At 48.0% G+C, this 13,487-nt stretch overlaps 1 protein-coding gene across 1 annotated transcript in view; it reads left to right on the top strand.

Moving 5' to 3' along the window:
* The first annotated feature begins 553 nt into the window (after positions 1-553).
* Positions 554-13,487, top strand: part of LAMA1 (laminin subunit alpha 1) — a 122,918-nt gene continuing 109,984 nt past the window's right edge. Inside the window, exon 1 of the mRNA XM_043889529.1 lies at positions 554-803. Within this exon, the coding sequence (XP_043745464.1) occupies positions 731-803 (73 nt within the window). The 5' untranslated portion in view covers positions 554-730. The remainder of the gene's footprint in view (positions 804-13,487) is intronic.

Below are 13,487 nucleotides of genomic sequence, written 5' to 3'. Positions count from 1 at the left end.
AAGCGAATTACTACTCCCTTTTAGAAAAGGCTTCACAAAACCCTCTGCCAACAGCAGAGGGGGTAAGCTGGTAGTTATGAGCCCCAGTCCCTTCCTGGGAGGCCCAGGCCACCCCTTGGGGGCCAGAGATGCGGGTCGGTGAACCCGGGGTCCCACCATGGGGGCGAGCCCGACCTCCCCCCCGCGCCCCGCCCCGAGTGCTGCGGTCTGGGTGGCGGCTGCTCGGGGGTCCTGGCTCCGGGCTCGGCCGCACGGCCCCCGTGGGGCGGGAAGGGTCAGCAGGGTGAATACTTTCTCGGAATCTACCGCCTAGGCCAGCAGATCTGCCCCCACCCTCGCTCCTCCTCCAGTCACTTTCTCCTTCTGCCCCCCTAACTAGGAGCCCGCGGCGGCGGGGCGACCCTCACCCCCGAGTTGGGGATGGCTCAGGCTGTCCCCCCTCGTGTGAGAGAGGGGACCTATGGAGGGGGAGGCCTTTAGGGAGAGAGTCTATGTGAGGAGGGGTCTGGGGGGAGGGGTCTCGGAGCGGGGGAGGTCTCCGCGGGGAGGGGTCTCCGGGGAGGGGGGGAGGGTCTCCCGCGCGGGCTGCAGACGGTGGGCGGGGCCGGGCGCCGCGGAGGTCGGCGGGGGTGTGTCCGAGGGGCCGGCGGGCAGCGCAGTCTCGCCCTCGGCGGAGTCCCCGCGCGCGGTCGCCGCTTTCACCCCGGAGCGACCCGAGCGCTGCGGCGAGATGCGTGACGGCGGCGCGGGGCTGGTGCTCCTGGCCTCGCTGCTCTGGGTCTCCGCGCAGGGCCAGCAGAGAGGTGAGCCTGGGTCCCCAGGCGGCGGGGGGCTGCGGGACAAAGCCCCACGCCTGGCCGCGCCGAGGTCGGTGCACGCATCCGCCTTCACCCCCGGCCGGGGATCCGAAACGTGGGTCTCCCGCGCGGCCCCTGGAAAGGTCGCTGGGCAGGCGGGAGAGGGCTGGGGGCGCACTCAGGGCTGGGGGCGCACTCCAGACGGATGTGGCCCCCTCCTCGGCGCCTCGGGCTCTTGAGTCCCCGGGTCTGCCTTGGCGACCCGGGGGCCCCAGTGGAGAGCCGCGCGGGCCTGGCTGTCGGTCCGGGCCGCGGCGGGTAGGCGGGCGGGGAATGAATGGGAAAGACGCCGCGGAGCGCCTTTACCGTCAGGAGGCAGAAAGTCGGTGGTCCGAGACCGGGAAAAGGGGGTCCCCGAGCCACTCACGGAGGGTGGACGCGCGGGGAGCGCACGCGGAGGCGCGGGCTTGTGGACCCGCTGAGGGCGCCTCCCAGCCACGCTGGGTGCAGGCCCCGAGGTGGCAGAACCGGCCATTCCGCGCGCAGCGTACACCGCGGTCACTTAGGGGTGAGGGAGCGCGGGCTCGGATGCCTGGCAACCTCGCAGGGCAGGGTTGGCCAAGAACAGAAATCCGCGGCCAACTTTCAAAACGTCTGTCACTGCCCGGGAGGACGAGAAGCCCTCCTCCCCTTTCTGCGGACACTCGTGCCCCGCTCTCCCCAGAGACTAAGCCTTCAGGGCGCCGCTTGTTGGCTAGGAGGTCACGAATATTTCTTGAAAACGTCTGTGCATGCAACCCGTGACCCCCGGCACACTCCCAAAGATACACGTGTTATTCAAAACGGAGGAAGGAACAGGTCAAAAGTAGGGAGGCGGAGCGCACAGCACCCGCGTGGGAAAGATGCGTGTTTGGCCTCGCGCCCAGCTTTGCGCCCTGCAGCCAAGGGACCGTCCCTTTCTCGGACGCATTCTCGGGGGACGCGCTGGACCGGAGCGGGCGACCGGGCTTTGAATGGCTGCGCGTCCTCTCCGCGCGCGGCCGGGCAAGGATGCAGGGAATTTGCATAGTTAGCCTGCAAAGAAAGGGGCCGGCCTCGCGGGAGAGCGGGCTGCGACTCTGCAAGCTGAACGCCTTTCTCTCGCATTGCCTGGTTTCCCACAGGCTGGAGGGAGAGCAGCTGGATTCAGCTTTATTGTTCTAAGAATTGAAAGTCCTGGTCTAGGGAGATGCCCGGAATGTTTTCCGCTCCCCTTCGGGCGCAGCACTTGGCCTTGGCGGCTGTGAATGGTGTTTGGAGAAAGTGGGACCCCGCGGGGCTTTCCTGCTTTAAGATGCTACGGAAAACCACCCACAGCGGGAGGGCCTTTGAATCTGTCACTCTGCCTTCCAGATTTGCAACCCCCACCCCATCAACCATCACCCTCTTTATAGGCGCCTTTGAGGGAGTTTTGACTTTTTAGAATTTGGGGTCCCATGTGTATACAATGAATGACCAGTGAAATAGTATCATTTGCTCATAATACAATAATAAAATAATTCTGACTAACATCACCAGTGAGCTAGTTATCTGGTACTTTTATATATATATACATATATATGTGTGTGTGTATATATATATAACAATCATCTGATAGCTTTTAGATTATTAGGAATTCTTTTCTTTTTTAAGATTTTTTTTAATTGGACAATTTTTAAAGTCTTTTTTAAATTTGTTACAACACTGCTTCTGTTTTATGTTTTGGTTTTTTGGCCAAGAAGCATGTGGGATCTTAGTTCCCCAGCCAGGGTTGGAACCCACAGCCCCTGCGTTGGAAGGCAAAGTCTTCACTGGACCACCAGGGAAGTCCCTTATTAAGAATCCTTTATCATTTCACAGCCTGTCTGTGTTACTGTGACTTCTCTGGTGGCTCAGTGATAAAGAATCCCCTGGCAATGTAGGAGACAGAGGAGATGCGGGAGACTTGGGTTCCATCCCTGGATTGGGAAAATCCCCTGGAGGAGGGGATGGCAACCCACTCCAGTATTCTTGCCTGGGAAATTCCATGGACAGAGACGCAGGCTACAGTCCATGGGGTTCCAAAGAGTTGGACACGACTGAGCACGTTGAACTACTGTAAACGTCATGATATGTGGCCCAAATACAACCTGTGTAAAAAGAGCTATTTCTAGAAGTGCAAAGTACTAGGTGGTACCTTTCTAACAATGATGTTGTGTTAAGTCCACAGCTGGCAATTACTTGGAATTACAGTTGCTTCACTGGTTAGTTCATCAAATCTTGCTTTTGGACTGTTTTTCTTTTCTAAGTAAAAGTAGACAATTCCAAGGATAAAGGAAAAACTCTCTTCTGTGACTAGAGGAAATTTACTTCATTCTCATAAAGGATGTAGTATTTAAATTGAGCATATACGTGCTGCCCAGCAAAGCGTGTGCCCGAATGGCTTTTAAAGGTGCATTTTTCTTCCTTGTAACTGTACTCCCCAAGTAAGGGCCAAGAAAAAAATACTAATTTTAGCAGTTGGAAACAAGATTTGTGTAATAAAAACATCACTGCCTACCTCCTACGTATCCCAGACTTTGGCCCATTCCTTTTTTCTCTTCCACTTTTCCAGACGTTAAATATAGAGCGGACATCTGTAGTTAATATAGCATGATGGAGAATTCAAATGCAACAAGGATAGGAAATAAACACATGCTGTTCCTTGGTGCTTTGCACTACTCTTAGAATCACCAGAATCGTAACATGTTTACATGACCACTTATTTCGAGGTGTGTGTTAGTCACTCAGTCGTGCCTGGCTCTTTGCAACCTCATGGACTGCAGCCCACCAGGCTCCTCTGTCCATGGGATTTTCCAGGCAAGAATACTGGAGTGGGTTGCCATTTCCTTCTCCAGGGGATCTTCCTGATCCAGGGATCGAACCCGGGTCTCCTGCATTGCAGGCAGATTCTTTACCATCTGATCTATGAGGGAAGGGTGATTATTTCAAGGTAATCATCCTTGAGACCCGATTCTACAATTTTAGAATAACTCTTTCATAAAGTTCTATAAGTACTCATTATCATCTGCAGTAGATTTTATGGGGGGGGGAATAACAAGATGTGCCTTTAAGCTTTAGATGTTTTATTCTTTGGCTTTATAAGCTGTGGGAGCTTGGGCAAGTTACTTAATGTCTCTGTGCTTTGGTTTCGCCGTCTGTAAATGGGAGTAGTCATGGTACCTCCTTGGAAACACTGTTCGTGGTGGAATGAAAATTGCTTAGAACAGTGCCTAACCCTGGGGATAGCCCTCAATAAATACCATCTAAGCATCATTATTACTATTTTGCACATAACTACAAGCAAATATAGAATATCACTTCCCCTCTATAGTCTCAAATTTAGAGTCTGGTTTTGGAGTCTACTTGAATTCAAACACCAGCCCTGTAGCTTTGATCAGCTGTGAGGTTAATTAAGTTTCTCAGCATCTCTGGATGTCAGTCTTCCCGATTTGTGAGATGGAGAGGATTGATGTGATTCAGTAACACAGGAGCATGTTGGCCCAGCGTTGGGTGTGTCAGCATCACAGGCATGTGGTCCATGATGATGGTCTACCTGTGGCACCTGCACTGCGTCCTCCCCAGCCTGGATCCACCTTCACTTGGGTGTTAAGATCTATTGACTTGACTTCCTGAAAACCTGTGCAATCCATCTCCCATTATTTTGTCTCCACTGCCGACAAGGCTCAGGAACTGTTTGTCTTTCCCATGAAATGTTGTGATGGTTCCCTCACTGGGTCTCCCTCCTCCCCTGCTTTCCCTCCTCAGCACCATCACCATCATGATTTTTCTAGAAACACCACCCTATGGGCTTGGACTAACGCCTCCCAAACTCCTCATAATGCACACAGAAAAAATGATGTTGGAGCGTCCGATGGGACCAAAGGAGGAGACTGGGATCCATTGGCCCAGCGCTCTGGGGCATTACCTGGGACCTCCGTGCCCCTATTCATAGTGACATGGGATGTTCAGTGCTGGACAGGCTTCCCATTTAGGGCCTAAACCCTGCAGAAACCTTCCTGATCCCGTCATTGCTGAAGTATTTATGACATGCCCTTCCCTGGACTGCTGGTGCTCTGGCCACTCACTGCTATTGTTGTCCTTATCTTGGTGGCTAAGCCAGTGACTGGCTGATCGGTCTCACCCACTGACCTGAACTTCCTGGGGGTGAGGGCTGTTTCATTCTCATCTTCGTGTCTGTCCATTGCAAGTGTGCTCAGTGGCTCAGTCATGTCCGACTCTGTGACCCCATAGACTGTAGCCTGCCAGGTTCATCTGTCCATGGAATTTTCTAGGCAAGAATACTGGAGTGGGCTGCCATTTCCATCACTTTGCCAATATTCCTGGTGGTTAATAGCCACCTGTCTTGTTGAGTCACATTGACATTAATATCTTTATTTATGAATCAAGTAATTTCAAAAAATAGTTTTGAATAGGTAATCCATGGTCATGGTACAAAATTAAAAAAAAAAAAAACCCAAAGGGTGTATAGAAAAAGGTTAAGTCACCTCCTTTTGAGGCAACTACTATTTTTAGTTTCTTGAGTGTCTTCCCTTAGATGTCTCTTCATCTACCAAAAGTGAGCTACTTCATAAAAACCTACTTCCCCTTGAGCACTTCCTAATAGTATAAAGAAGGTACCAATTATTTCCTGACAAAACAAGAGACACTCTTCCCATCTCCACCTCCACCACGCTCCCTCTCTGCTACTTCTTCAGTATCCCCACTGCCGGACGCTAAATGCATCACTAATATACATATACATCTGTCAACTTTTCACTTTCTAACTTGTCCCTTTCAACATGGCCTTTGACAGAAGGTATTAGAGCCTTGTTTCCTAGCTCTTTTGGATTTAAAGACTATAGCTCATTGATGGATTTCTTGACACTGCAGTCCATCTGAAAGTATTGCTCACTGTAGCCTTCATGGGCTATTCCTGGAGCCATAAATAAGTTTTAAAAATAAATTTAAGTGATTTGTGATATAGAGAGGTAAAATCTGAGAAGAATACTATTAGAAGTTATGGATAGTATGTTGATTATTTTTCTAAAAATTTTGGTTTATTGCTGGAACATCTATGGCAGACACAGGAAAAGTTAATTTTTAAAGATAATTCTTGAAGAATAAAGTTGAGCCCGCACCCTGAATACAAAGCTAAGTGGAGATTAACTAGAGAGAACTCCTTCTCAGAGATCTTAGCTGAAGTTGTTAGTGATATTCCTGAGAAATGTTAGGGTGAACAAGATAAGCGACAGTTTCTCTAGCAGGGTGTATGTAGCCTACTTACATGCTTGCACATAATTCTTTTACTTTTTTTATTTCTAAAATACTAACATGTATCCATGCACAGTTGAGTAAACAAATGCATTTCAAAATTAATGGGGGGGGGAAATTCCCTTATTGAAGTAATTTAGGTAAGGTCGCGAACTTGGATTCTGTTGGGACATGCCTGCCAGGGAGCTGTGTCAGTGTAAAATGCCACGCTTGGGCTAGGTTCATTGCATCTTCACGTCCTCTATACTGAGGGTGACAGCCAGCGCCCAGAGTAACCATTTCACAGCACAGACCCTTGCCCTGAGAGTCTGTTTTCTCGAGGCTGGATGGTGAGAGCTTTCTTTGGGACAGCTTATTCCCATTTTGTGTCTTGCTTGGAGGCAGAGGATAGACAATAGGAGCAGTGAGATTCCAGACCAGTGTGGTGGATAGCTTTCTGCCTAGGTGAGCATTTACTTCAGAGGTTAATCCAGAAACGATGCCGTGGGGACACATCAGATCCTATTTTCAGCGTGTGTGTGCATTTTTTTCCCCCTCTTTTTTGATTCAACCATCTGAAGCCTGAATCTCTTCATTCCTGAACTTATCTTTGAAGTCTGATCTGCTGGCCCAGCGGGCAGTGTGACTCCAGTTCTCGTGCCAGAGAGCCTCCTGTCTTGCTGGTGGGAATGTCAGATTTAGCTCCAGAAGTGCTTCTGAGAAGTGCCCCTCTTTTCCCATTCCCTGAAAGATTTCCTGCATTTTGTTTCATTGTTCTGTAACTTCCTGCCAGAGCCTCAGGAAACTCTGCAATGTTCAAGAAGATGCTTACGTTGAACAGATCCTGTTTAGTTAAGAGGGGACATTTAGAAAGGAGAAGACCTCACCCTACGACACTGATTATTGTACATCCCACACTTAAATGTCTTCTAATCCCTTTGTCATGGCAGGATTTTACTCAACAAAAGTGATTATCTTGTTATCTCAGGCCCAGCACATGAATTCTTTCCTGCCCCAAAGACTACTTTTCCTGTTTCTCCCAGTTGATGGCATTCTTTTTGGTCGCCTTGGTTTCATCTTCCATTCCTTTCTTTTCTTTTTTCCGTATTCTCCTTATCCAAATTGTCCCTCTCCATTTTTGTTTCTTCCTTTAAAAAGGTCCCTGGGGACTTTCCCGGTGGTCCAGTGGTTAAGACTCTGTCTTCCAATGCAGGGGGTGCAGGTTCGATGCATGATCAGGGAACTGAGGTCCCTGGTGTGTTAGTCACTCGGTCATGGCTGACCCTTTGCCACCCCGTGGACTATAACCCACCAGGCTCCTCTGTCAGTGGGAATCTCCAGGCGAGAATACTGGAGTGGGTTGCCATTCTCTTCTCCAGCGGATCTCCCTGACCCAGGGATCAAACCCAGGCCTCCTGCATTGCAGGCAGATTCTTTACCACTGAGCTACCAGGGAACCCCATGGCCCCTAAGGTGCAGCCAAAAATTAAATAAATAAGTTTAAAAGGTACCTGATTTTTTTGCCTTTCGTTCCTCTTTATGACACTGCAGATGATCACCGGCTGTCGAGACGACTATCACATGCCAGAGTTAGGACGTTGCAGGTCTAATAGGACAGAAATCTTATTCCTGTTTGGATGCCAGAGGTGGAAGGAATTTTACAATCAATCTTCAAGATGGGCCTTTTGGGATTCTAATTTAAATAGTTGTTTCCAGAACTATCTCTGCCACTTGGCATACTTCCTGTCCCTGTTGTTCTGTCCAGTGGTGGGCACTATTTCCCATCCTCAAAATTCCCCTTGTCCATCCTTCAGCCCATTCCTTCTGAATCTCCAGCTCTGGCATTTCTGTCTTTGTTTTTTACACAGTCTAGGTTTTCCAGCTCTTTATGCCGCTGCCCTGACTTCGTGGCTATACTTTTGTTCACTCTAGAAGTTTAGAGGTGGGAGAGTTCGAGATATTGATGAACTTGTGAAATGTCTTTGGGAATTCCACTGCTCTTGTTGTAAGGGAGCTGGCATAAAATCCTTGATGCCTTCTTGGGCTACGGAGTAATGTTTTCTTGTGGGATTGTTGTCATTTCTAGTCAGTTTTTCTCATTTTCCCCCTTGTTTGCTCATTAATTTACCTGCTAAGCTTCATGGACTGAACATGTAGTGGATCCTCCACCAGCCAGGCCCAAGTCAGGATATGTCCTGTGGTCCTTGTTCTCAGCAGCTTTCCTCATTTTGATTACAAGTGGACATTCTCAATGGAGGAATTCCAAGTGCACATTTAGAAAGAAATGTTCTTCTGTGAGAAATTATGGTGGAGGAACGGTTGGGAGATTCAAGTAGCACCAGTGGAAATTAGTGTCTGTATTTTGCTTGCTTCTAGTCACATAAATTCATGTTGCAGCCCAGTGGTGGGCCAGGAACGGGGAGGCAGGGGAATTGAGCTCCTGGTAGGGCTTCCTCACCAAACTTCCTGTTGGGTGACATCTACTCCTCCAGGTTTCCTTTCTGTCATGGAAACACACAGCTCACCTGTTTGGTGGCTCCTCTGAGCCCTCTCAGAGTGGGTATAGTTAATACAGACGTTTTCTCTCTGGGCTGCATGTTTGATTTTAATCACATCAGTGTGGAGGCCCCAGCCCCAGGGATTACAGTTTCTGTGGTCTCGGATGAGGATTAGTCATTTGCATTTTTAGATCTTTTCAGTGTTTGGCTTATGACTTCCCTCCTAGCTCCACCAGCAAAATAAGCCATTCTTCCTTCTCCATCCCCAACACTCACCCCTGTCACCCCCCACATACACAACAGACACACTACACACACACACCACATAAACTTACATATTCCACAAGTATTTGTTGAGTTTCTAGAATGTTCCACCCTCTGGTGGCCAGTGGTCCTTGAATCCCCAGAGCTGTAGTTAAGCAGGCACAAGAAGTACCTGAGGAATCCTACTACCTGTGTGTCTCAGTTCAAATTTGGAGGAATTTTTGTTTCTGAATGCCTTGACCACCGCCATCGCCCAAGTTACTGCAGTGAAACAATGTCACTGAAAACAGAAAGAGAACGCTGGTTAAAAACGTTATTTCGACTGCATTAGGTTTTCTTTTAGTTTAAAGACAGTGACTACTTTATTGACTTCAGTCTTGTTTGCATTTGTTGACCATCTCTTGGAGTTATATTTTTATATAGGGTTTTTGTTCAAAAGAACTCTACCTGCCTGCTTTTGGAGGATGTTGTTTAAGTGGAAGACAGCTGTTCCCCTCCAGGCTCTTGGGGCTAAGCCAGCCTGGTCTTCTCAGGAACAGAACAAAGGCACACAGAATTTATGACACAGATGGATTTTTGTTTGATAAAAATCACTTATTACTGAATGAAAGAATGGCCCATTCTCTCCAGAAATATGAGCAGAGCATCTAGTGTGCCTTTAGAGCTTCCCACTTTATTGGTTTTGTTTTAACCATTATAATTGACGAAGTTGAGTTGTACCTCTTTTTCTGTGGTCAAACGTTCCCTGAAAATTTGTGCCTGAGAGAGTTTTCTGTAAATGACATGATTTCAAATTCAGTGTTCAAATGATTCAGAAATAATATTTGAAGGAATTGGCTAGATTTTCGGTATATATTTCTGGACTCCTCGTTGCTCCGTTGATCCATGTGTCTATCCCTAAGCTAACTCTGTCTGGATTCCTTTGGCTTTGTAGTAAGTTTTGAACTAGGGGGTGTAAACCATTCCACACTATTGACTTTCTCTAAATTGCTTTGACAGTTCTAGGTCTTTGCATTTCCATTAGTGTCAGCTTGTCAATTTCTACAAAAGAGATGGCTGGGATTTTGGTAGGAATTAGAGTGAATCTGTAGATAGTTTGGGGAGAAGTGCTATCTGATAATATTGAGTTTTCCTGTTTATGTATAAGAAACACAGTCATTCGTTTTGATATTTAATTTCACTCAGAAATGTTTCATAGTTTTTAGCATATTGGTCTTGAATTTCCTTTGTTAATTTTTCTTAAGTGTTTTATTCTTTTTCAGTAAAAAGTCTAGGATGTATGGAGAGTTGATCTAGCCCTTCTCTGATGCCCATAAGTATTAATATATGTATAAATGAATCACTTTGCTATATATCTGAGTCACTGTAAATCAATATACTCAAATAAGAAAAAAGAGAAGTTGTACATAAATGTGGCCTATTTGAGAGTTACCTATTTATGTGGTCCAGCCTGGGTCTTGATTTCTTCATTACTAATGTGCGGAAGTAGACTTAATTTTCTCTGACTGTATTCTCGTAATGAATATATAGGGAAGAATTTTTTAAATGAAAGAAAATTAATATTATTATTGTTGTTCAGTGGCTAAATCATGTCTGACTCTTTGTGACCCCATGGATTGTAGCACTCCAGGTTTCTCTGTCCTTCACTGTCTCCGAGTTTGCTCAAACTCATGTCCATTGAGTCTGTGATGCCATCCAACCATCCTTGGTTGCCCCCTTCTCCTCCTGCCCTCAGTCTTTCCCAGCATCAGGGTCTTCTCCAAAAAATAACTTGAGAAACCTTAATTTAATCAGACAAGGGGTGAGGGGGTGGTGGCCCAAGAGCACTGCTGTGTCTTTGACCTTCCCTGCATCTCTCCAGCTCTTTTCCTCACTAGGATGGGAAGACGCCCCCCCCCCCCACCCCCCTTCTGAGAATGGCCCTGTTTTGCTAAGAGCCTCTCCTCTCATCTGTCACCTAGACCTGGACTGTCTCCCGGAAGCTCAAATGCAAGATCCCAGGGTGGTCAGGGGATGTCCTCCGCCGTGCTGTCCCCTCTGGCCCGCCCCCTCCTTCCCGCTGTGCGGGGCCCTCCCCAGGCCTCTGTGAAGACAGAGGGTCAGAACTCCAGCAGCATCAGGACACGCTGGGCTGAAGGGGCTGGATCTCTGTCAGCATGAGGCAGGGAGGGTACGTAAACTTCTTCACACTTTAACATCCCTGAAGCCTTTCACTGTGCCTTCAGCAGCATCCTTTTCAGTATGGACGAACTCACCAGGGCCAGCACCACTCGGATGAACAGGGCTGAGGAATCAAGACCCTGGTTTGCTTTAATAGCTCGCCTGGTTGCTGCATAGGAGACCTTGTTCCTATGTTATGTCTTTCAGTTTGGAGGCCTTGACCTTTTTTTCCTTCTTTACAATAAGCCCAACACCTTGGTTTTAACCAAGGCCCCCCAGTTCCCTCTAAAAATAGTTTTCCAAGGTCTCCAAGATGTGAATGTAGGACGGGGAATCTAGAGTTCTGGTTAAATAGTGACAGAACACTCCGGAGGAAGCGTGATCTTACTCATCAGTCTGGTGAACTTTGGGCCAAGCCTCAGCCAAATTAACCAATCCCGTTGTGTTAGAGCTGGAAGCATCCCAAGAGATCATTTCATCTGTGGAAGTCAGAGCAGCAGCCCCAGGGAGATACTGAACCATGAAGAAGCTTAGCCCCAGCCCAGCCCAGCCCTGCAGAATATTTGCATTTGTAACAAGATCTCCGGGTTTTTTGATAAAAGTTTGAGAAGTTCTGCTTGAACTCTCTCTCTGCCCAGCTGAGCCCAGAATGAATTTCAAGTATCCCCTGCAGAGCTCAAGGGTAAGGATCACAACTGAGGATGCCAAGGGTCATCTTCTATTCATTCCACCTCAGGTCACATTCACTTTTCTCCGTAGCATCATTTTTGTGTTGTTCGTCCTCATCACCGGGAGCTAGAGCATTTTTTCTCTCTTTGCCCACGCTGTGTGGTGCTTGCTGGTGGGGGGTGGGGGTGGGGTGGGGTTGTGGGGTTGGGGACTGGTTTGGGGAAATGTGGAAGGCCCTGCATCTCCTGGGAGGCTTGTACTTTTTAATTTCAGCCACTGTTGAGATTCCGCTCATTCCAGAGCCCAGTGGGTTCACTTCCCACATGTTTGATGCCCTGTTCTGTCCTTACCCATGTGGGGCTTGGTCGTATTCAACAAGGAAGCACGGGGCACGTGGGATGAAGAACTCAAGTCTCTGACCTCAAGCCCGTATTCTTTGTGTCACGTCCCTTGTGTTTGGAAATCACTTTGGGGAAAAGTACACGCCTTTCTGCTTCCCCCTGAGGAGCCGCCTGTTGGGGGGACCTGCCTCTTCTGCTTTTTCTTGGGACATCGGGTCACAGGAGAGTCTGGATCGCTGGCGGAGACGGCCAGCAAGCCACTGTAACAGAGGGACAGACTAGGAGTCTGCAGCGTGAGCGAGCCAAGGGAGAGGGGCTTAAAGCCAGAGAGAAAAGCCCTTGTTTACAGAAGCTACTGTGGGGCCAAGTGAACGTCACGCTGGGGAATGGAGACCTTGACAAGGGCCTTATGAGTGATTTAAGGAGTAGAATCTGAACTGAAGTTGAGTGAAGAGCCAGTGTGAGGCCAGGAACTGGAGACAGTGACCACCACTACTCTCATATACATCCTTGATTCGGTAACAGCTTAAAAAAAAATAAATAAATAAGAAAAGTGATCACATTAAGTGTATGCATTCCAGGTGGAGCTAGTGGTAAAGAACCTGTCTGCCAGTGCAGAAGATGTAAGAAACGCAGGGTTCAATCCCTGGGTCGGGAAGATCCGCTGGAGGAGAGCCTGGCTACCCACTCCAATATTCTTGCCCAGAGAACCGCTATGAACAGAGGGGCCTGGCGGAGTCAGACATGACTAAAGGGACTTAGCACACACCTTCTAGATAAAGAGGCAGCCCAATCGCTACTAGTACTATTGTTTTTTTCAGTTTACCATTGAAAAAATAATGGTGCTAGAACTCAGAAAATGCAGTGTTATCAACCCCAGTGAGGTCAATACCAAGATAACATGACTCTGGACTTTTGATTGGGGTGTTTACCCTGGTTATCAAGTCTATTTGTCTATTGTTGGCCTCAGGTGGAAGATATGGCAAATGCTTTCGTTGTTTGTAAGCCGACCCTCTAGGTATGTTCTGGAATAAATGGAATTGTAATCTGGTGGGTGCAACCTACTTGGGGTCATTGTTCTGGTGTGAGAGATGGTGACGCATTGGGCGTCTCCACAGCCAAGTGGTTTGACCAGAGGTCCATGCGTGCTCCTGAGGACAGCCCTTGATTGACACATCCAGGAGGCACATCCAGAACCAGATACGTAATTTTAAGAGAGTCGATGAGAAAAGAAAGTTTGGGGGGTCCTTGTTTAAATGACGAAGAACTTCCAAACAGTTTCGACAGAGCTTTAAACCAAGGGCGACTGCACACCCATGAAGTAGCCATTGGCACATAAAGAGAATGCCAAAACTTTAAGCATAGACAATTGAAATCTATGTGATAGAGCTCAGAGATGGCAGACAAAGCAGGGGAAAATTACTAAGACTACTAAGACCTTGAAGAGTTTGTGGAAAAGTTGGTGGTCT

Source organism: Cervus elaphus, chromosome 27, assembly GCF_910594005.1.
Source record: "Cervus elaphus chromosome 27, mCerEla1.1, whole genome shotgun sequence".
NCBI classification, from domain to species: Eukaryota; Metazoa; Chordata; class Mammalia; order Artiodactyla; family Cervidae; genus Cervus; species Cervus elaphus.
The sequence above is the reverse complement of the archived record's forward strand: the minus strand, read 5'-3'. Positions and strand labels throughout refer to the sequence as shown.